At 37.2% G+C, this 23,618-nt stretch overlaps 2 protein-coding genes and 1 long non-coding RNA gene across 3 annotated transcripts; 2 read left to right on the forward strand and 1 right to left on the reverse strand.

The window, feature by feature from the left end:
* The first annotated feature begins 2,551 nt into the window (after positions 1-2,551).
* Positions 2,552-6,450, forward strand: LOC120001985. Its single transcript, XR_005469079.1, has 2 exons — positions 2,552-4,529; positions 4,606-6,450. It is a non-coding gene; the product is annotated as an uncharacterized LOC120001985 (long non-coding RNA).
* A 595-nt stretch (positions 6,451-7,045) lies between these two features.
* On the forward strand, positions 7,046-9,348 carry LOC120001602 (F-box/kelch-repeat protein At1g30090). Its single transcript, XM_038850009.1, has 2 exons — positions 7,046-7,210; positions 7,416-9,348. Exon 2 carries the CDS (start codon positions 7,923-7,925, stop codon positions 9,138-9,140), a length of 1,218 nt encoding a protein of 405 aa, XP_038705937.1. The 5' UTR covers positions 7,046-7,210; positions 7,416-7,922; the 3' UTR covers positions 9,141-9,348.
* A 1,749-nt stretch (positions 9,349-11,097) lies between these two features.
* LOC120001523 (cullin-4-like) lies at positions 11,098-20,008 on the reverse strand. Its single transcript, XM_038849930.1, has 17 exons — positions 19,580-20,008; positions 18,309-18,424; positions 17,848-18,194; positions 16,168-16,348; positions 15,870-15,992; positions 15,504-15,794; positions 14,744-14,869; positions 14,516-14,617; positions 14,373-14,426; positions 13,449-13,555; positions 13,296-13,356; positions 13,071-13,202; positions 12,803-12,940; positions 12,598-12,678; positions 12,324-12,404; positions 12,140-12,220; positions 11,098-11,383 (listed from the first exon to the last, which is right to left on the reverse strand). Exons 1-17 carry the CDS (start codon positions 19,890-19,892, stop codon positions 11,270-11,272), a joined length of 2,448 nt encoding a protein of 815 aa, XP_038705858.1. The 5' UTR covers positions 19,893-20,008; the 3' UTR covers positions 11,098-11,269.
* Between the last annotated feature and the right edge of the window lie 3,610 nt (positions 20,009-23,618).

Below are 23,618 nucleotides of genomic sequence, written 5' to 3' on the forward strand. Positions count from 1 at the left end.
GGATGCAAATCATGTGCTCCACTCTCAATATATAAAATATAATTATATTTATATATATATAATTTTATATATATATATATATATTGAATTTCCCATATCGCTGACCCGACCCCTCTAAAAATAAAGTATCAACTGTCAATACCCACCTAACTATCTAATCCAATTATGGTTTGTTCCCATTACTTTTAAAAATCTTGAAGATTATTATTAGCTCAAGAAATTAAAATGGGCCCTATATATATATGGTTGGTCTCACACTTTTTTCTTAGATATGTCAATGTGCATGCACTCTAGCAAGAGGAGGTCAAAATCTTCTAGAAAATCTATTGAATTCTTGCCCAAAGAAAGATGCAATAATTAGGTATAAAGTGTAATGATTCTTCTAACTAGACAAAAATTAAAAAACTTATAAACCCTGCAGAGGCTTTAGTAAAAAAGGTGACAATAATGAAGACAAATGTCTTAGTGAGAGTTGATATGGGATTATTATTATTTGTGTTGATTTGTTGGCAAATGGTGTGCATATAATTATATATAGTAGATGGAGAGAATACGAGGTGATTGGATCATTTGATCTCATCAACACACACATATTGCACCATTCACGTATAAGATTTAAGGACATCAATGAAATTATTGTGTACTTGGAATAAAAAACTCTTTGTATCAATGTCTAATTTGTGGTAATATTTAATTTGGGTATATGTGAATTTGAGATAAACACGCATTAGCGTTCAAACCTCGCACACCTTTTTGTTGTTTTTTCCATTTCTTTGTTAAATAAGCACATATATATGTATGTTTTGTGTGTGTGTGTGTGTATATATATATATATATAGAGAGAGAGAGAGAGAGAGAGAGAGATGACTATTGAATATGTGTCCAAGTTCATGAACCAAATCATTAAGTCTATTGGAATGGGAAACATATTTGGTGGATTCTTGATATGGATTTTTTCTTAAAGTGATGATGGATACTCCAGTTAAAGTTAGGTCAGTAGTTAAAATCAAACCAATTTGTTACTTCAATTTCTTGAAATATTAAACACCAAATTATCTCACATTTACCTGTTTTTTCCCCCTTGAAAATTAGATATTCGATTGAAACGGATTGAAAGAGAAGTAGTGCGGAGTGCACTTAAATGAATAAATATTCTCTCGCTTAACAAATTAACTTATGGAGTTCTTTCTATATAGGATAGTGCATACAAAAAAAGATCATAATTTGCAAAAATCACAAAACGATTAGCCATATTATATAAAGATTTTACAATTAGTTGGGGGAGAAAAAGACTACCCAAATTAGCAATAATATCAATCGATTAGCTGTATATCGTTCGGAGAATTATTGGAGCCTAGTTAGGAAAAGGAATCCCAACTTCTTAAATATGATTAGTTAAAGGTTATTCAATCACTTAATCACTCTTATGTGAGAATTCATATATATATATATTATTGTACCAAAGCAACTTATTAGAAACACTTCCTTCTACGAGGATAATCGAAAATGTGACATATGCATGGCCCATGCACCTAATACCTAATATCACTCGATAATGAGATTACTACTATACGTACGTAATCCTATAAATGCTTTACAACTTTGATCGATATCATCGTAATCCACGTCAATATATATACTAATATACATATACATATACATCTACATAACATAATTGACTAACATATAATTTGGTAGGCGAAAGAGAGTCACAATCCACCAAAAGGCCACTTAAATTCTAATATGCCAATGTAACCACCACCCAATGTGAGATGGATCTGTACCTCCACTTTTCTATATATATCTTCTTGTTAGTCCATGTCAAAACATTTTACGTGTAGTTCTCTAGTTTTTGTCAAAAATTTGGTGCTTTAATGGTGACAATGTGATTGTAACTTTTGCAACTACATCTACTGTTACACTGATACTTTCTTTTGCATTCAAATCAATTGTCGTTTGTCAAAGCCCATTAGTGCTTGCTAATCGATGAAGAATTAATACACCAGTGTTACGGATCACAGTGTTTTTTGTCTCAATTATCTAAATATTGAGATGAACGTACACGGTTTCATAGGAATCATGTGGGGCATGTGGGACTCACGATTTTATATGGATCTGTGCGTCCATCTTAACATTTGGGATACTTGAGATAAAAAATATTGGGATTCTTATCATTTTCGCAATTAATATGTCACATAATGAGAAAAGTTTTTCTTTTTGTGTTGGTGTTGTTCTGTTTCAAGTTGACTTCAAAAGGTTGTTAATAATCCAATGTGAAATTAAATCCGTAATTGGATATTGGAAAGTGACGATACCTTCAAATTATGGTCACATAGGCCACGATGAGCCTGATGGCCCGATTAAAGAAAGAAAGTTGGGCTTACTGGTTCTTCATCAGGTCTGGGAACTCGGGCCTTTTGCCTGCCGGCTTAGCCCAGGAATACCTACCTGGTGGGCTGACAAATTAAAGGCCCAATCCAGCATGCGACAGCGGACAGCCCATTATATTCCTCCAAATCCGCTCTCAAGCTCACTTCACGCGGTTCGCACGAACCCAAGAAATCCACAAATTTTGTCAGACTCTGAAAAACTTGGGCACAGCGATGGCACTGGGCTGGATTACGATCAAGATCGCTTGCAAGCCTACCTCGATGAGGGCTGTGAAGCCATTGATCGCTTCCTGAATCCAGATTACGACCCAACAACGATGTCGTTTCTTCCATAGCCTGTGCCCCTCTTATCACACCCATAGTGGTCCCATATAGAAGACCCGACTGCGAAGGTGGCTACTGATTCGTCTACTTCAAGCGCAAACAAGGCCGTCTGATTTGATCTGATCTTCCGCAACATCATCTCGTCATCAAAATCACTTCAGACAACACTCGCCCCTCCTGTGTCTGCTATGTTCTGATTATTTTTTGTTTTAACATGGAGTTCGGGGTTGTCTCGGTGTGTGATTTTGCCTATGTTATGGTGTGATTGAGTTGTTGATTTGGCTGGTGGAGATATCAATAGTTGGACTCCGAGGGGAGAGATTTTGGCATATTGCTCATACAAGTTGGATGAGAACTATTGAATTGTTTGGAATATCCAATTTTTGAGTTTTTCGTAAATGTTTCAAAGAAGTTGTTTAGAGTCGATGCTTGTAAATCCTTTGAGCATTTATTGTGATGGGGTTCATGATTATTTACTAGGAATAGATATATGTTTCTGAATGAGGATAAAGTAATGTGTTCTCTGCAAGGCGTATTACCTGTTAGCACAGTAATAGATGCATTCAATAAGGTTTCTACATCATATGTTGGTGAAGAAGTTTACATAGATTTTGAAGGACATAATTTTTGCAGTGATTTTGAATGAAGTTTTTATATACGGTTTCTTGGAAAAAGCATAACTGTTGGTGAGCATTTTTTGTTCAAATTCTTAAAGATTTTACTACCCAATAAGTAAAAGACATGTAGTAATTGTGTGTCAAATTCTTGGTTCTACTTGCAAACTGGAATTGGCTACAGTAAATGCTGTGCCTATTTGTAATGACACAACAAACATCTAATTTGACAGGTTAGTCATTCTTTCAACTTGAATTTTCACAGGCTCATGAAAATTTGTTAATTGTTGCAACATATATAAAGGAGATTCTTTTTAATGGATGAGTTTAAAAATAGGTATAAGTAATTAAGAGTTGTAACTATACCAAGATTATTTCACATGAGAATTTTGCAAGGCCTTGATGCTTTCTCTGAGCACTTATGGGCATTCTAAATGTAGATTATTACTGGTAATGTTGCTCTGGATCTGTCACCGCGTGGAATGGATATGTGAAAAAAATTTCCCATTTGTGCTTTCTATGTTTTCCTTTTCTAGAATGATTTATTATTTTTTGTTGTTTTACATATTTGTTGAGAAGATTGTTGTTGGGTACGTTAATTAGCCCTATTTTCTCTTTTTAATCCTGAGAGTAATATGAAAAAAGGGTAAGGAGTTGAGGTTCTTACTCGGTACTCACTACTAGGTTTCATTGCAATTTGCTAGTGTTCATATCTTCTTGAAAGGAATCTTTATTGAAGGTTTTCCTTGGACTCGAGTCATGAATTTTCTTACTGGTAAAGAAAAAGCAGAGAATCATGTCGATGTTTGCTCATGCATGTATTGCAACAAAATTTTTAATAACTACCAGGCGCATGGGGGCCATCTTAGTGTTCATCAGGAAGAGGTCAAGTCAAGGAGGAGCTGGAATTACCCTGCTCATTCCAGTGGTTCTGTTCATAATGTTGGCGCCAGTGCTAATCTCCTCCCCAGCTCCGTACCCACAGATCTCGTTGGGGGTCCGGCAAGCAATATGAATCTCCTAACCAGGACAACCTCTCGCTTGGATCCTCCTTGGAATCTCCTTGCTAGGACAACCTCTTGCTCAGATCCTCCTTGGGATCTCCTTGCTAGGACAACCTCTCACTTGGATCTTTCAAGGAGGTTCTTCCAAAATGATTCTGGCTTGGTGAATGCTTGCAACTTCTCCCAGAGCAAACTTGGTAATGCAAAAACTCAGTGTAGCATGTCTACATATCCTCCCTCTGGTGGGAGCAACGCTGACGTTTTTAATTTTAGGTATTTTTCTTCAAATTGGTTTGCTTCGTTGATCAGCAAGGCAGCCATATCTCTGATATGATATGGCCCATCTGGAAGCGCTTCAGTGGCCACTTTCCCTTCGGGTCCCTCGCTTTCTTCGTCTGCAAATGAAAACTGTCAATTTAATATTGATAAGTACCGCACTTGGAGGAATGAAGGGCCAATAACTTCTGGAAGTTCCTTGCAGGGCACTCAATGCCATACTCTTCACGAGGATGTGCGCTCTGTTTATGTATTGGCTGATCTCAATGCTGGTCGTGCCTTAAATCAACCATCTGGTTGCAAGGAATCTACCATGATCTGCTCGTGTACATGACTCCGGCAGTGAGCAGAATTGGGGACAAACAGGATATACACAGACTTTACCCTATGTAGAGGCTATTTCTAGGAATTAAACTTGTGACCTCTAGGTTGCACTACTGTAACTAGACCACTAGACCACATGCTTGCTTGTGTATATATGTGTATATATATTGTTGTTTTAGTTGATGATATGAGTGGACCAGTATTTGTGTTCGTCTTGTGAATCATCTCCACTTCCTTTGTGTTTCATTATCTTGATAGGAAAAGGAAAGAGGGTATAGAACTTTCCATATGGGACGTGTATGACACGAGGGACTTTGCAATATAGCATATCTTGAACTTCAAGGTTGGATCATAATGTGGAGATTTGCATTGAAGCAGTGACAAGAAGTGCACTTTCATTTTCAATTTCTCTTTTCATTTAGGAAATGTAGTCTTCATTTAGAACGCTCTAATACTGTGTGTCAATTTCTGCCAGGCTAGACCAAACAAGAAAAGCAGTAAGGGCTAGCGGACAGGCAAGCTAGAGCGACAAGGAAGGTAGCAAATGACTGCATTAAAAAGCATGTAATGAGCAGGAGGAAAGCTCGCTGAATGTGCGTCAGGTGGAGGTATGCAGAATGTGTAGCAGAACCTAAAACAAGGCAAACCTAGTTTTAGAAGGAAGTACAACACTAGCGGAAGCATGAAGCAGAAGAGGCTGCTATTGGGGATGAGATCCAGCATGAAGGAATAGATGCAAATGTGGACCGACAACCACATGGTGATGACGAGTAGCAAATCAGCTTGGCCTTGGCAATAAGAGCAAATACAGGTATGATCCTGATCATGTCTATGGGGCAGATGAAAATGCTGGATATAGTATGCTTTGATTGCCCGGCCTTGATTCGACCATCAAAGGAGTAGAAAGTGCATGAAGCAGAGGCAGTACCGAGAGCCTTAATTGGAGCCGGCAGGGAGAGTAACAAACGCATGAAGAAGAGATGCAGCACTAAGAACCTTCAACAGAAAATGCTGGATATAGTATGCTTTGATTGCCCGGCCTTGATTCGACCATCAAAGGAGTAGAAAGTGCATGAAGCAGAGGCAGTACCGGGAGCCTTAATTGGAGCCGGCAGGGAGAGTAACAAACGCATGAAGAAGAGATGCAGCACTAAGAACCTTCAACAGAACCACCAAAGGAATATTGGTTTAGTAGTATCAGGATCCTTCATTAGAGCAAGTACCAGTTCAATATCAAGATATCCGCAGGCCAAGAGTTTTGGAAGTTCCTCACAACCCCTCTCAATCGAATGCAAATTGATTCCTTTTAGTTGGTTTTTGGACGATACCTTCATGATTCAGTTGCTTCTTTCTACTACTGTTGGGATGGTTGCCACCTTTTTTGTTGTTGTTTTGGACGATGTACTCTGTATTATCTATTGGATTGGACAATAATGATCCGGTGCAATAGATGGGAATGTGAACTTTTTGTGTATGAATGCTGTTAAATTTGTGTTTTGCATTCTTTTGATGGTCTCATGAAATGTCTCATATATTGGTTTGATGGCCAAAGGTCCAATTTATTTTTCTTGCCTCATCCCTATTAGTTTTTCTTTTTAGGCTTAAAATGTGTGAGAGAGATTGACTTAGTCAATTATCAATCGAGTCACCTCTCATTGACGATTGGATATATGTTACTCGATTTGAGTTATATTAATCCAATGTGGGATAAAGTTGAATGTTAGAATATTAAGCAATCTATTGAGTTCCTACTTTTTGGAAACTATAGTGTGAAATTAATTACAAGTCTCTAGTCGTATGTTAACAGACAAGTAGAAACTGTCATCCAAAATAAAATAAAATAAGTAGAAACTGTCATGACATTGTCCTTGGATTGATGCACTGTAAATCTTTGACCACAACCCTATTTTGTCTTCTGCCGATATATACCACTAATATATTGCACATTTTTCACTTTTGTTTTTTGAGGTTTATCTTTCCTCATAGTCATCTGTCTACGCGGATAACAGTTTTCGACAGTCACAGGCGCACATCCAAGGCGCGTGTATACATGATCCAGACCCTTACGTTTCTATATTTTTCACTGTCGCCCTGTAAAACACGCTTCGAAGGAGCGTGTGAGTACATCCTCCCGAGAATCAATAACCCCTGTTTGCCATAAAACAAAACCTTCACGATAATTATTTATGTTGAATGAAAGGAGGTCACCTATCTCTGTGTAGCTAAATCTCGTCAAAATTGCCACTTTTTATGACAAGAATTGGAGCTGATTTCGTTTGTAAGTTCCTGCATCATCTTTGCTGTCAATTTTGTTCCTGTTTTTGCTTTCTGGGTCTCTCTATAAACTACATAGATCAGTCTGCGTTGTGGGTTTAGTCAAATTTGAATAATCGATTCCTTTAAGAGCGCAACAATTTTCATTTTCGTCTGATTAAAACTGGGTTTTCTTTGGCTCTTTCATTTTTTTTAATGGTTTCACACAGGCAGTGGTGAAGCAATTGGGCTGCTTTTGAGATAATTTTTATCTGGGCTTCTAGTTCAAGATTTTGGGAGGAATATATTTTTCTTATCGTGGGAAGAATATCTTGTAGCTTTTGTACTCTCAAGTTGGTATCTTGATAGGACACAGGGTTGATGAAAAGCAGTTGGTGTTCACAGTATGTGGAAAGAAATATGCTTTCGTTGGTATCAGTTTGAAGTTGAATCTTCTTTGAGGGGCTTCTTTTGTGAGTTTTTTGTTTTCTGATATTTGGTTGTGGAATGGGAGCTTTCGCCTAATTTTACAGAATTTCAGGTGTGGGGATTCCTTTATGTAAAGGTTAAAGGTTAGTAATTGGGAATTTGGATTAGATTCTTGGCTGTGGCTTTAAATTTGGGTTTATGTTTGTTCTTCAATAAACCAATTTGGTGGCCTAGGATATAGGAAAACCGAGCTGTATAAAGGGCTTCCGTGGTGCTCAAAAAGGGTTTTAGGCTTCTAAAAGATAAGGATGCAAAGAGTTCGATTATCTTCTCACCAGGCGCCTGTGCACAAGCTAGGGGATTCCCAAATGACATTGTCCCCAAAATTTAGATTAGCTGTGACCCAATCCTCATTGTTAAACCCATCTGCAGAGTTTGAGTCATCTCTGCAAGGAGAGCCCTTCATTCCAGGTCTTCCTGACGATGTTGCGCTCAACTGTCTGCTTAGGCTTCCTGTGCAGAGCCATGCTTCTTGCAGAGCTGTTTGCAAGCGGTGGCATCTACTTCTTGGTAATAAAGAGAGGTTTTTCATGCAAAGAAAGGTCTTAGGCTTTAAAGACCCTTGGCTCTTTGTTTTTGCTTTCCACAAGTGCACGGGAAAGATTCAGTGGCAGGTTCTTGACCTTCTCCACTTCTCGTGGCACACTATCCCAACAATGCCTTGCAAGGATAAGGTCTGTCCCCATGGGTTTAGGTGTGTTTCAATTCCCCGTGAGGGTATTCTATTTGTTTGTGGGGGTATGGTTTCCGATGTGGATTGCCCTCTGGACTTGGTCTTGAAGTATGAGATACATAAGAACCGGTGGACCGTGATGAATCGGATGATTACAGCTCGATCCTTTTTTGCTAGTGGGGTTATTGATGGAATGATATATGTGGCTGGAGGAAACAGCACCAATCTTTTTGAGCTTGATTCAGCTGAGGTTATGGATCCTGTGAAGGGGAGTTGGCGCCCCATTCAAAGCATGGGGACTAATATGGCATCTTATGACGCAGCAGTCCTTGATGGAAAGTTTCTCGTCACAGAAGGTTGGTTGTGGCCCTTCTTTGTCTCCCCCAGAGGCCAGGTTTATGATCCAAGGACAAACAATTGGGACAGTATGGCCGTTGGATTGCGAGAAGGCTGGACTGGCTCTAGTGTGGTGGTTTATGGACGCTTGTTTGTGGTTTCAGAGCTTGAAAGGATGAAGCTTAAGGTCTATGACTCAGATACTGATTCTTGGGAAACAATAGAAGGCCCCCCATTACCAGAGCAAATATGCAAGCCCTTTGCTGTCAATGCCTGTGATTGCAAAATCTACGTCGTGGGTCGGAACCTTCATGTTGCTGTGGGACATATATCTAGGCTGAGTCAGAAAGACACTTCTGAGAGAAAGTGGAGCTTTAGTGTACGATGGCTTGTGGTGGATGCTCCAGAAAGTCTCTCAGACTTGACACCCTCAAGTTCTCAGGTTCTGTATGCTTAGTTTTACTCTTCCACTTTACCTTTGTTATCAATGTTGTTAAATAAATCATAATTATGTGACCTCGATGCTGTAGAGTGCTACTGCTGTGTGCTAATCAAGGAGTGTATAAATCCTATGGTTTAACTTTGTTTTCTCATTATGAGTCTTAATGGTTTCTCACCCCATACTGTTTTCTATTATTATTATCTTAATCAAATTTCTGAATATATGTTTTGATCTCTTGGATGAAAAAGTAGTGCAGAATGGTAGTGTCTCTGACAATTTAGCCTCTATTCGACTGATACTGTACTCTTGTTATCTACTAAAGAAGTTGAGTATACTATAGCTGGCTGCTATGTGAATTTGGGTTAATAAAGAGAATCAAATTGTGGGTGAATGCCAAAGTTGAACTGTTAGGATTATAATGGAGAGTTCATTGTTGTTCCATACCATTCACGCAAAAGTTTCTATGCCTTTCTCTGGATAAGATATATAAAAACATTAAGCTGCCAGAGGGTAATAAAGAGAACCCGTCACCCAGCTTGAGAGAGAGTGAGGGCAAGATGACTGATTTTTTCTCTCTCTTGCTAGTTGCTATGCCTTATGTTGAGGCGCAGGTATTGATCTTGTCAATGAATATCATCTGTCTGGATGCAGTTAATAGGAGCCAGTGTTTCAGATTTTGGAAATCAGACTGACAAAAACATGCAGTTGTGTGAACATTCACATGTGCCGATGACATTTTAAAGTTATCTTACTTGAACTACTCTCTTTCTCCATTTCCCTAGATGTATCCCCAGTTACCAGGATTTCAACTTATCCTTTCAGCTGTTCCAACTTCTATTTCAATTCGTTATCTGCTATGTTGTTATATTCTGTCAAAGGATAGGCGGCCTCCCTTTGAAATTCCAGGTCAAATGTTTTTCTTTGGCATCTGTTCATTTGATACCATTTTATTGCTAATTGTTGCATGCATAAACTGTGATCTCATTTTCCAATACTCGAAAAGGCACATTACAAGGTGGGCATTACATTGGTGAATGTCCTCTTCTTCTCAGCACATCTTCGTCTCTGATCGGTCTCTGTCGTAACACTTGTCGTTAAATTTCTCTTGCATTTCTTTTTGCTACTAGAGTCCCTGAACTTATATTGATCTTATAGCAATATCCTGTAATATTGTGGATCCTGATGTGGAAGAGAAAAAGTCATATCCTATGTTGATGTCATGGATGTTAGGTTCTATTCCAGTTGTGGGAGTCAGTCTTTTGGGATGAAAAGAAAGAGTTGTGGTGGAACATTATTCATTGCACATAGTCAGGATAGGCATCAAATCTTGATTGTCTCAGCAAAAAGCCTCTAAAGTAGGCATAAACTAAGCAAGGAGTTTATTTTTTGTATTAGATTATTATCTGAAATGTTATCTTTGCTTCTCCAGGAAGGGATAGCTTGATTACACTTTTTCTTTGTTGGCCTTGATGTAGAGAACTGTATAGACTTCCTTTTTGACCACAAAGAAGTCTCTCTCTCAGTTGTTTTGTTCACCAAATGAGCAGATTGTTGTGGTGGTTTAACTGTTAAGACATTGTATGGATATGAGGTTTTTCTCTCTCTGTTTTTTCTTAGGTATTGTATACAGATTAAGGTTGAAACCAGAGAGTTTGTAGGACTTGTTGGGTCCCAAGATTGTTTGGTGGCCATGACTACTGAGACCAATGAATGGGAGCATGCTTGCTTGAACAGTTGAACATCACTATCACTTGCAGCTTTGAACATATAAAAACTGCCATTAACAGCATAAGTTGATCTCCAGTCATGATTTCAAGATTAACAGCATAAATTGATCTCCATTCATCAGATTTCAAGATTCACGGCACCATTTATGGGAGCTTCTAACGCTCTGTAATGTTTCTTGATTCTTTCTGTTAAATTACCGGTTGTTCAAAGGAACTCATAACTCGAGTGTACAACACCAGAAACATCGTCGAACCAGATGCTAAATTAAATAAGCTTTTTACACAGCACCACTTATGCGGCAAAACTTGAAAAGAACTGGGAATTACTGTACATCAATCTCACAGGAACCTCCATCACTTTGTAGAGGCCTGAAGTTTTCTCTGATTTTTACAAGGAAAGATTTAATTGTGACAAAACTATGCTAAGTAATTGTAAATTTGGGGGTTGTTCTTGTCCCGCTCCAGGTACTCCCTGTCAATAAGGCTTTCGATTCTTTTCTTCAAATCGACTGGCTTTATAGGAAATTTAAGCTGTAAATTACACAACATTTACATCAGTTCACTGCAAATTACACAGAATATTAATCATGGTTTAGGGTCACATTCCATGTCTTGATATAATCATTGACACTATCCATACAAAATCGTTAAGACAACATAAGGCGCACAGAGAAATTAAAGTAAGATTGAGAATGAAAAATAATTACAAAATGTGTGCCTAACGGAATGCAAGAGTGGGGATCAAAAATAAGGAAAAACTGTAAATAACCACTTTATCCATAATTAGGTTTGTCCTAAAGACACTTAACCTGGTTACCCCTCTTGTTTTAAAGATTCATTCACATCCGTCCAAGTTTAATATAATGTACAGGTACCTCCCTCCTCCAGTTTTTTAAAAAAGATAGCACCCTAACCTTTCATTTCTCTATTCCCTTCTCTCTCCCTCTCCTCTCTTGTCCACTTTCTCCCTTTGTTGATAACATTTGTTTTGAAATTTCTTATCCTTGAAAACAAGAAATGGCACTCCAAGAACAATAATGTAGCCTGTAATCAACTTGGAAACAATGCCTTGATGCTAGGGAACTAATATTGCATGGGTGATGGATGGAATTTTCATTCTCTCCCACATGAAAAAGGCTAAACTTTCGGAGATAAGAAAATCAAAAAATTTGTCAAGTTGAAGCATCATGTCCAATGTCAAGAGTCTACAAAGTAGTCCTTTCATAGAGTTGATTCTGTGGATGCACTTGACTAAGCATAAAAAAATGATGACGAAAGAATTCTTACCTGCTGAAAGAGTTCAGTTATCAGAAGGGTGTGACTTAGCACTTTCCTTGTCTTCATTATACGAACAATGGCAGCATCAACCTGTAATATGGAAGCTATGAAACAGATCCTTTCCAAAAGCAATTCAATGTATTGTTATTAATCAGCTGTCACTATTTCAAACAGGGAATAAATGGAAGTAAACCTGGTATTGACGGTCCTGAAATACTCTCTCAGTAGTGCTTGTGTTTTCCTCTACTGTTTCTTTCATCTGAATTGCATTTACCTGCTTCCCAAAAGAATATTGGATTAAAGCTAAAACATCATAGAAACCAAAGTAAAATGCAGTACCACCTAAAAAGGAAAAGTCACGAGTCGCAGAAGTGCTCTACTTTCACTTCACTTTCAGAGAATGATAGCTTTATGCAATTCAATGACGACCTGAAGATGCAGCTAAAAAAAAGTACAGATTTATTTACCTTTATACGAAAGAGTTGAGCAGTAAATCCTTCATTGAACACAAATGAATCGTCATCCTCGATGTCCCTCCCTTTGGGCAACTGCAAGACATATAATGCAGGTAAAGGTAATGGGAGATTTTCTTTTCTATTTCTATTTCTTCTCTCTTTGGGAAGGGACGGGAGAAATTGAAAAAGCACATCATACAATCAAACAACCACAAACCTTTTGCAGGACACGGACTTTTCCACATGCAAGGGACTGCAGGGTCCTTCTCAATTCCTTGTCCTCTATACTTGTAGCATCCTTAATATCTTGAAAGCTAAGCTTTTGTGCATCATTAAAGAGCATCAAGACAACAGTCTGGGGTATACCATATAAAGCACATATGAATATTAGGGCTCTGCTTGTGCAGGCAATATCAAGAAAAGGAAAAAAAAAGAGACAACGACCAAAATATAGGAGAGATTAGACAGATCCAAATGAGACCCACCTGAAATAGGGAAACTGCCAGCTCCTTTTTACCCTTGGGAAACTCTGCTTTCAATACACAGTGACCTAATGAATTTTGCCACATCAAGCGCCTCCCACTGTACTTGCTTAAGTAGAATTCCTTGAAAATGTCCTGTTGCAACAGCAGAAGAGACGCATTAGACAGACGATATCGAATATTCTCACTCCATGATCTCCAGCACTCATCATGTATTTTATGCCAAACCTGGTAGACATTCAGCTCATGAGGAAGCCTCACATCCATAGGTGGATACGTCGGCCAGTACCTGCAGCCAGTGAACCAAATCAAATATGAATTCCATATAAATGTAATTGATCTGCGGTTATGGACTTATGGTAACATAGGGTCTAAACCTACCCTGTTGTTAAGACATGAACACTCATCTCAATCCCTGAGGGAAGCTTTGTCCTGGCCTGGGATGATTGTTTGAATGATTCATTTATTTCCTTTGACAATTCAATATCCTGCAGTCATGTCACAAGAGAATTGCAAAATATATCATTAAGAATAGTCACTTGAAAGTCACCATGAACATTCATCGACTAGAACAAATTCCATAAACAGAACAGAAATATGAAGAGATGAGAGTGTGCTCAACAAGAGCTCTAATTATAATAAACCCAAACAAGGAAGTCAATGGAGGAGACTCCAATTGATTCTCATCAAAATTTAAGAGGTGTAATGGGACATCAAGAAGCAAAACAAGTAATGCTGTAATGAGGATCTAGTGATCTACTTATTAGTGAGTACAAGCAGGATTAATGGAACTGGAGTTACACACCGACACAGGAAAACTTTCCATTAGACATATACAAGTAGTAAATCATTTCACAAAAGAAAATGATCATTCAAGTGCCAATTTGTTGGGTCATGTAACCCTCCTTTTACCATCATAATTTTGTATGGGTTTCTCATTTACAACGCCTAAAGGCATTCCATGAAGTTAGGCATCCACATGAAGCAACCAAAGATTACACGGTTGAAATTTTTGAAATTATTAGCTACTATATTCTAACTAAAAACAAACAATAGCTTCTCTTTTCAAATAGAAAAGGTAAGACCATGAAAATTGCACTCCCACTTAATTTCTGAAATCTGAATCTCAATTTCCAGAAAATGACGCTTTGTTTGTTGTTTTCATTTATCATGAAAATGAAAATAAGCAAAGCAAACAGTCATTCATATTCCATATGGCAGGTATCAACCACCAAAACCAAATGCAAAAGGCATCAAAACAATTCCAATACAGCAAATTTTCTCAAGAGGGATAGACATCCTGACCTTAAACATTCCTTCAAGTTTGTTTGTAAACTGACTGCCACACTCAGTCTTAAGCTGCATCGACAATTGAAACTTATTAATAAGATTGCTAGGTAATAGTAGCCAATATAACTACCATGAATTTTTTTTTTATGATACTGAACCTTGGAAATCATAGATTTCTCTGCATCTATAGATGCACTCTTTCCCAACAATAGCCTTTTCGCGAGATCCTTCTTATAGAAGGCTTCAAATACATCTTTACCCTTCATTAAAAAGAAAATTACTTAGCATCGAATTGTTGGAAGAGTCAGAGAAAAAAAATTAATGCAGACAATTAACAGCATATATGGCGCTAAAACAGCTATCCAATACAACATTAAACCTATTACCTGAATAAACCGGAATAAAACCAAAACCTTGTCAAGTGTGCCCTCCAATTCCTCTTCAGAAGTACCCTTATTCCCAGCACGAAGCTTCTCATCCAAAAACTTTGCAATCAGCTCAGCAGGCTTGTTCTATTAAAAGGAGAACAAGATTGGTCTATCAGTCCCAAAGCTTGAACATAGGTAAACAACTCCCGTGCACAAGGGTCCCGCAGTGGACAGGGTTGGGGACAGACAAGATGTACGCACATGTTACCCCCACATAATATATGGAGAGGCTGTTACTAGGAATTGAACATGTGACCTCTAATATAATTATATTAACAAATATAACTTTTTTTTATGAAAAACAAATATTATTATATGATCAGTCATGGCAGACAGACAGATTGACTGTAAGATTAAAATAAATTTATAAGGTATTGACCTATCATATATGCTAAACGTTGAGGAAAAATTTTCAGCCTTTTAAATAAGCACACAGAAAAAGTTATCTTTCATGGAATAGTTGATAATCCTCTATAAAATACTGGAATGATGGTTTTGAACCTCTAACGTGGCTATGTTAACTGGCTACAGTAATGTCGCTAGACTGTAGTTTTTCCATCTACTATTCTTCCTGTTCAGGTTCAAATACTAGGTTATTTCTTAGTTCAAAGGATTTAGGGGCCTTGGACACATTAAAATAAAGATTTGCCTGGAAATCTATAAGGTCTCAAATTTACACAATATGAAGAGATAGAAAACAAGATAATAACTGACTGACCTGGCGAAGATTAATTAGATGCTCAAATGCATCTTTAACGGTGTTGCAAAATGATTCATTCTTAGAATAGCTTTCTTCCCATATTGTGTCAAGGGAGGCCTTGAAATCCAACAGGGACGAAACCATGTTGTCCCTGTCTTTTTCTTCATCCATAACAATGCCCTGACCAGCTCTTCGAATGTATGAACTAAGGGCCTGCCTCAAAGTTTCAAGGGCATTGACCCTATAGAACAGTGAATACATCCTCTTAAGGTCCTCAATTCGATGACCATCCATCAGTGCCGTGAACCCCTAGAACAACGAAGTTATCACTATTCAAAGCAACTCAAGTACTGGAGGATATACAGATAGGGCGAAGACCCGTACCTTATCAAGAATGGCAGAGATATGTTGTTCAAGAAGCTGCCTTTCAGCAGTAGCTATAAGCGGCTTCCTCGTACTTGCATCCAGGTAGAGTAAGCATCTTTCATGTTCTTCATGCAACCTTATCTGCAAGTGTAGTTCACCAGAAAATATTGTCAAAGCAAATGAATGAAAAGAAGACAAGTGGACAAACTCAATTAACATTGAGATTAAGAAGATTCAACATTGAAATTACAACAAAAGGTGACAGAAATACATCAGCGTCAATAACCAACACCCAGAAAAGAGAAGACAAATGCACCTCCACATGTTTCAAGTAGTCAGGAACATCGGCTTGCTGCATGTATTTCACGCCTTCTGCAGCATAAAACTCAGATGTGCACTCAAGGAAAGGCTTCTCAAAGTTTTCTGAGTAAATTCCTAGAGCAGTAAACATCTTCAAAAGATGATTCAAGAGTGTTCTATCAACTGCTTCGCCTAATCTGACACACCAAAAACAGAACAATGTGAAGTCCAGGATGAAAGGTGAGTCCACCGATGGAGCAGAAAAGCCTATCGGGAAGACAATGGATGATAGAAATCAAAGTTTTCATTGATGAGAACCATGCAAGGGTTTGTAGATGAATCTGTTAACAATTACAAACAAGGAGCAGTGTCATGTAGCATAACAATCAACAGCTTGAATTGATGAAGATGCTATACTGAATCGCTAGATAGAAAATTATGGAAGATGTTCTTTTGGACCCGAAAAAATATGGAAGATGATAGAGCCACTGATGGAAACCAAGCTGAATGGCATGATAATCAGGCTTAATTTTGGTAAAAACCACCTAAATACCAGAAAGGAGACCTGATGCAAGAGCATTCCAACACATTTAGTTCTTTTTTTAAAAAAATCAAATAAACAAAAAAAGTCATGCGACGTGGATGTGACTATAATAAAATTAGATGGCTGATGTTTTTCCTTTATTTTAGACGAATGGCAAGGATTTTATGGTTAGAAAAAGAGCTTATGAATATACTTTTTTCAGCACTGCCGCAGTTTCTGCTCCTCTACTTATGAAAAATTCCACAATTCAGTTCTAGCACTTTAAGCGACAATAATTTCAGGAGCCTGAATGGAGGTACTGCAAGGTAACAGGCACTTGTGTCACGAGGTTATGTTTCTGGCCTTTGTCATGCGAGGAAAGGTCTACAAACGAACCCTAAGGTGTTGCAAATCAAAGAGTGGCCAGTGACATAATGATACAATTCGTTGGTGATGTTCGTAGTTTGTCCATTGGACAAACAAGTACATGCTGTTCCTAGTGAAGTGGAGTAAACCAGTAGCAAGAGCACATGCATTTCTAAAGGTGAGTGGGAAAAAAATGACCCTATGTTACATGTTTAGATAGCGAAGGTTTTCTCACAAATTATTGCTTCGTTTTCTCACAAATTATTGCTTCTCCAACCAGGAGAGATTCATGTTTACTTTACTAGATGTTTTCTTCAGTATTTTTTTTAAAAATTTTGTTTTCATTTTTTTAATCTTTTCTTGCCGAGGATAAGGGGATTCAAACCATAACATAATGGCAGGATGGTGAAGAGCATTGCCACTGAACCAGCGGCACTAGGCAGTATGGTATACATGTAATCATAGGTTTCCTAAACCTAATGCCAGTAGGACTTTTGTTCTTAAAATGACTACTACTTCCCCAAAAGGACACTAATTAACAAAGACTAATTAAAAACCACATTAGCACCAGATAATAAGACTCAAGCTAAGACCTAACAAACGTAACAAGTACCCAATTGACTAAACTAGAGCCCATTTCAACAACATAGAAAAGTACATGTCTGCCTCGGCCTCGGTCATACTAATACAAAATAACTCATTTAATAAAAGATACAAGAATTTTAGGATTCTCCCATTCTGCGTCACAAAAGCAACCTAGAAATTCAGATATTATGCTTAATTGAAATTGAAATACAATAGGATTACCTTTCTCTCTCAATCATTCTTAAAAGTCCAGTTACAATTTTGTGCTCAACTTCAGGAGACAAAGAAAGATGTTTCCGGAAAAGTTGCAAGCCCATGTCCCACAGCGATCGCACATTTGGGGTTTGTTTCACATATGTTCTATCAAGATACAAGGCTATACCGCGAATCATCAATATCTGTTCGCATAGATCCTGCCAACATCTCTCAACAAGAGATAAGAAGACCATCAAATCAGGACTTTGACCAACCAAAGACTGCAAAGCAGCAGATATATGTGCTTCGCACTCCTTTTCTATTCGTTGATAAAGATTTCCCCCCATCTTGTGCAGGCAAAGATCATTGACAGCCTAAGGACAAAACAATATATTGTTTAACAACAAAGAATTCACGCAGAAAGCAACCAAATTCGAGATAACGTGAAAGAGAGAGAGAGAGAGAGAGAGAGAGACAGTAGGATATACCTGATAAAGCTTCTCCAAGTCACAAGAATTTGGTTGCTTCAAGAATATAGCTTCAATAGCAGCCTTCAGCTTCGCCCATGTAACCTCCTCGAAGTTGGTGGGCAGCGTTGGTTTGGCTTAATGTGAAAAAAATTAAACAATAAATGATGGAATTTATCACTAACCATTTTAACTGGAATCATACAAAAAATATTTTGACCATTGAAAACTTTAATAACGCTAGTACTTTTACACTTCATTGTAACCTTTGCAGTTGCACACTATGCATTGGTATGACACGTGATAAATCAAAATACTTGGAGTATACAATGTTGTGGGGGTGGGACAGGATACATTTTCGTGGTATATTCCATAGAAATATACCTAAAGCCCCTATTAGTTATTGATAACTATTGATGTATTCTTACAGTAGTTGTCCAAGCCAACAAGAACTAGCTAGAAGAATTCCTGGTTATTATAAGTAAGACAACATGCATAATGAATTGAATAAGACAACATGCATAATGCATTAACAATTCAAGTCAAGGTCACGGATCCCAGCACTTTTAAGTTGTTAAAATTTAAAAAAAAAAAAAAAGAAGATAACCAGATTTTATGTTTCTGCACATTACCAATACATCATTAAAGATATGAACATTTGAAAATAACTTATACAAGTGACTGAAGGCATACTAATGAATCAACAAAAACTATAATACACACGTACTTAAGAAAGAATCCAACACCTAGGATGAAGGAAAAAAAAATAGTAAAGAGATAATCATGGATAATAGGTGTGTCCAAAGACCAGAACAACCATGTAAAAATTAAAGACTTGCCTTTTCCTGAATGGAACTTCAGAATTACCATTAATAGCAGATAAACTAAAGAAAAAGTTCCATGAGAATAAAATCCTTGCTTTGCACTTAAAATAGTACCTAACATACCAATATCCAAAATTGAAAGTAATTCTAAGTGTTAAGGTAGAAATTGCACAAAATTCTTATGAAATGAATGCATCCCAAGCTCAATCAATCACTCAATTTCCCGTAAAGGAGAACTAGTGAATTCAATCAGTACACAGATCCAAACACAAAAACAATTATAAGCTACACCAAATTAATTCAACGTAAAAGCCCTTGACATACAGCTTCCTTAACATCAGTCCGCAGACAAAAACCCTCAATTCCTAAATACGCAACAACGACCTCCGAATTCCGCAATCCACACAACTCCACTGTGAAATAACGAAAAGACTAAATGAAAAGCAAATGACAAGATAAAAATCGAACCTTTAAGGAGCTTAATAACGAGCTTCTTAGCGGGCTGAGGAGGGGTGGCCTTTTTGCGGGAGAGATTGGCGGCGGGAGGAAGGACACGATCTTCGGGCTTGAGATCGTCGTCAATGGACTTAGAAGAAGAGTCGAAGAAGACTTCATCATCGGCAGAAGCGTGGTGGTGGCGATGGTGGTGGAGGCCGTTCCTGTTGGAGGAGTCGAGGGAGCAGGCCACCGCCTGCGACTTGGCCTTCTTCATAGGGGGAAAATGGGAGGTTGAGCTGCTACTGGTGGTGTTGGGGTCAGAGAGTTTGGTGGGGAGAGACATGAAAGTGATGAAGGATCAGGAGCGCATTGCCAGTGAGAAGAAAAGCCAGGAAAATCGAGCTTATTTTTTCTTTTCTTTGGCAAAATATTATCGACCTTAATGAAGGTTGGACTACATTGTGTCTATCCAATAACCGAATTTGTCTTAAGTTTTGACACAAAATTTAGGTTGAAATACAAAAATTTTATCTGATTTAAAATCCGATCAATCCAGACACATAAATCTTGTTTGATTTATTAGACCTTAACCCGGATTAGATTATTATCCGATTTACTTATCTGGATTTAAATCAATTCAATTTTAATCAATTAATTACGTCCGTAATCTAATTCGAATCAATATCTAAACATGTAAAAAATATTTTATAAACACGTTATGCTGTTATTGTCAGATTCGTAATCAATTTTTTTTGCCACCCATAATAATACCATACATCGAAAACACAATATTATTTTCACTTTTTTCAGCTTTTATTTATTTATATTTCTTTATTAACCAAATTATTGTTTATATATTTGTTTAGTCTGTAAGCCTATATATAATATATATCTTCTCAATTGTTTGTATCTCCAAATATTTGGACAAGGATAAGTAAAAAAGTTAAACTTAAATCTTTCCAAAATGCAAGAAATATCATTAACACTATCTTTTTTTTTCCTCTTTTTCTTGTTAATTCAAATTTAATTTATTTTTTATAAACCTCAAATTTAATTGGTTTAACTTTCACTTTTAGTGGTGGTTATTGGTTCAAACCTTATGTAATGCTAACTCTATATAATTTCTAATAAGTTGCTAGTCATGTTGAATTTAAATTAAATGTCAGCGTTCTAAGGGTCTTCTGGGGGACATTTTGATCCCCTTTTTGACCAAGCAAGATCGCATTGGAGCTGCGGTGATGGACTCGTTCTTAAAATAATAATTATATAACTCACCCATTTAGTTCCCACATTGTTTGTGGCGATGGAAATAACGAGAGAGTCAATTTACCCGATATAGTCAATGCAATCTATTATGATGTTTTTGGGCCTATGAGCCCATTTTCCCTATTAGTGGGTTTTTTCCCCCAACTCTGCAAGGAGTCTAGGAGGAACTAATCAATAACCCAAAGGGCTCACTTGCACAATCGTGGGCTGTATAGATACCTAGCCTTTTGGCATGCAATTCCAAGTTGTCAGCTTTGAATGAACGCTTTTTTTTTTTTTTTTACCACGGAATAATCACTCATCTCAATATGTTTGAACTAAGCAGAAATCCATACGAATAGGGGTTCAGAACATATCTAAATTAGGCCGAAGCCCATGCAATAAAGATGCCTCTTGAATAGAAGACGACCCTATTTTTTAAAGAACTCTCTACAAATGTCTGCTTATCTTCCTCTTCCAAACATGCTCATTATCATCAAATAAGACTCATTCCGAAAGTTTCTCTCCGTAGTCTTTTGGAAATTTATTTATTCAATTTTAGATAAATTTAGGGTTGTATCTTCTGATTGATGATGTTAATGTTAAGAATTAGGGTTTTCAATATGGCTTTTATAATTCTCTCGTTTAATCAAACTTTCTGTCAAATACTGTCTCGAGCTATCAATCAAAAGGATATATATATTCATTCTTTCAAATCAATCTTTTTGATTACACTTCAAAAACTTTGAAACAAAATCTATCCAAAGGCGAAAATCCTCAAGAGACCTATATATTAATATATGTATATCCTAAAATGCAAAAGAGACAAGTTGTATCCCATTGTTTTTTCTTTTTATCTTGTGTAAGATAAATTGCATCACCCTACCGGCCTACCCCCTACTTGTGATCTAAATAGTAAAAAAACCGATATAAAGGCAAAATAAATTTCCATACAAAAAGATATATATAGATCCTTTTATCAAAAGCATTATTCTTAAAGGGTTAATACCACTTTTGCACACTGAAAGATAGTCGGCATTTCAATTTACACATCGTTGTTTAAAATGTTTCAATTTAATCATTCAATGATAAAATTGTTTCAAGGACAGATTTTTCCACTTTGGGATAGTCAAACTGTATGTGTGGCAATCAATATTTGGGCAGTCAACATGCCACATGTGCAGTTTGACTGCCTCAAAGTGAGAAAATCTGTCCGAGAGACCAAGTTAGAATAACTTTATCATTGAGTGACCAAATTAAAACATTTTAAACAACAGTGTGCAAATTGAAACATTAACTATCTTTCAATGTGCAAAAGTGGTATTAACCCTATTCTTAAAGAATAAGATTTGGTTTTTCTTTTGTTCTTTGAACATCATGACCGCCCCCCCCCCCTCGAATTCTAATAAAATATCAAAGATTATACGTCATTCTAGTAATTGAAAACAATGGAAGACAACCATATTATCCATAGTTATAGCTGGTCAATCTCATATTCTTCTTTATTTTATCCAAATTAAAAGGATTTGCGAGAGAGATGAAAAAGAAGATTGAAAAGAGATACCCTTTTGCTAAAGACATTTTGGTCTCAAAGGAAATTAAAGAATGATGCAAGAAAAAAAGAAAGAAATAATGGAAAGTGTGTGTGAAGGTGCAATGCATGGAAGGTTGATAAATAGTAGTAGCTAGTTTGCATGTGTGTGTGTGTGTTTGCTCAAAGACATGTTTTCTTTACAATTCCAAAGATATTCTAGCTTGGCCTTTTGGTTGAATTTAATTGAATTTGCATATATCATTTGCGACAAAGGTTATCATGATAAGCCACTATAGAGATGAATGAAAAGCAAGAATGGTTATTGGTTTCTGATGCAGCAAGACGCCTCCACAACCATAAAGAGGTACACTGCATGCATCACTTTCATTCATGAAATACTCAATTTACATAAAAGGCAAATTGTGCTTTTCATCAAAATTATGATATCATCTTTCTTTCATGATAGCCTTCTGGTCAGTGGAGTATAGATTTTTTTTCCCCTGAAGATATGCCTATGTGACCGGACCTCTATTTTGAGGTCCTAATACCATCTAATTAGGAGGTTCTAGTGTTCATAGTAATTCATTTGTGTTTAAATAAAGTAATTTTACCCTTATACATGTTTCCCGTTGGTTTTGCAGGAAATCGGGTTTAAATGACTGAATTGGGCACCTTTAGAGCTGAAAGAAGAAGCTGGAATTCAGCAAGTGTCCGGACACCTGTCCGGACAGTGAGTGTCCGGACACCTCAAGTGCCGTCCGGACGCTTTCTTCACAAAATGAGACAGAGACTACCAATTTGGAGGACGCATGAAGTGTCCGGACAGGTGTCTGGACACCCACCACGGATTTGCAAGTTTCTGCACAACATTTCAAGGGCATTTGGGGTAAATCATGTATAAAACCAATGGGGAACGTTTGTATAAGGGTAGTTCGGTATTTTCTATGGTAAAAGGAGGAGAAAACCCTAAGATTTCTTCTTCCTTTGGGGGAATTCATCTCCTCCAACTTCTTGCCTCCATTGTTTTTCTCTCTATTTCTCTCTCCAAGTTTTTCTTGGTTTCTTGTGATTTCGTGTGTAGACATTGATTTTCATCTATAAAATTGATGTTTATGTCCAATATGATGAGTGGCTAAGTTCTTTTTCTAGTTTCTAGTCCCAAACGGTGGGTGCTCGGTTTCGATTACTCAAGGTATGTTCAAAGAATCGTAGCTTCGATTCTTCTCTTTTAATTTCGTGATAGTTGTGTGAGTGGATATATGAGAATGACATATTTGATTGTATTATTGG

The sequence above is a fragment of the Tripterygium wilfordii genome, chromosome 1 (assembly GCF_013401445.1).
Source record: "Tripterygium wilfordii isolate XIE 37 chromosome 1, ASM1340144v1, whole genome shotgun sequence".
NCBI lineage: Eukaryota > Viridiplantae > Streptophyta > Magnoliopsida > Celastrales > Celastraceae > Tripterygium > Tripterygium wilfordii.

Bases quoted from the DNA above. Each gene is read 5' to 3' on its own strand.
- LOC120001602 (XM_038850009.1), top strand. From the start codon at position 7,923: ATGCAAAGAGTTCGATTATCTTCTCACCAGGCGCCTGTGCACAAGCTA.
- LOC120001523 (XM_038849930.1), bottom strand. From the start codon at position 19,892: ATGTCTCTCCCCACCAAACTCTCTGACCCCAACACCACCAGTAGCAGC. The intron at 13,556-14,372 runs GTCAGGATGTCT...ACATGACTGCAG, and splicing joins AACTTGAAGGAATGTTTAAG to GATATTGAATTGTCAAAGGA. The intron at 12,679-12,802 runs GTTTGTGGTTGT...TATGTCTTGCAG, and splicing joins AAGTCCGTGTCCTGCAAAAG to TTGCCCAAAGGGAGGGACAT.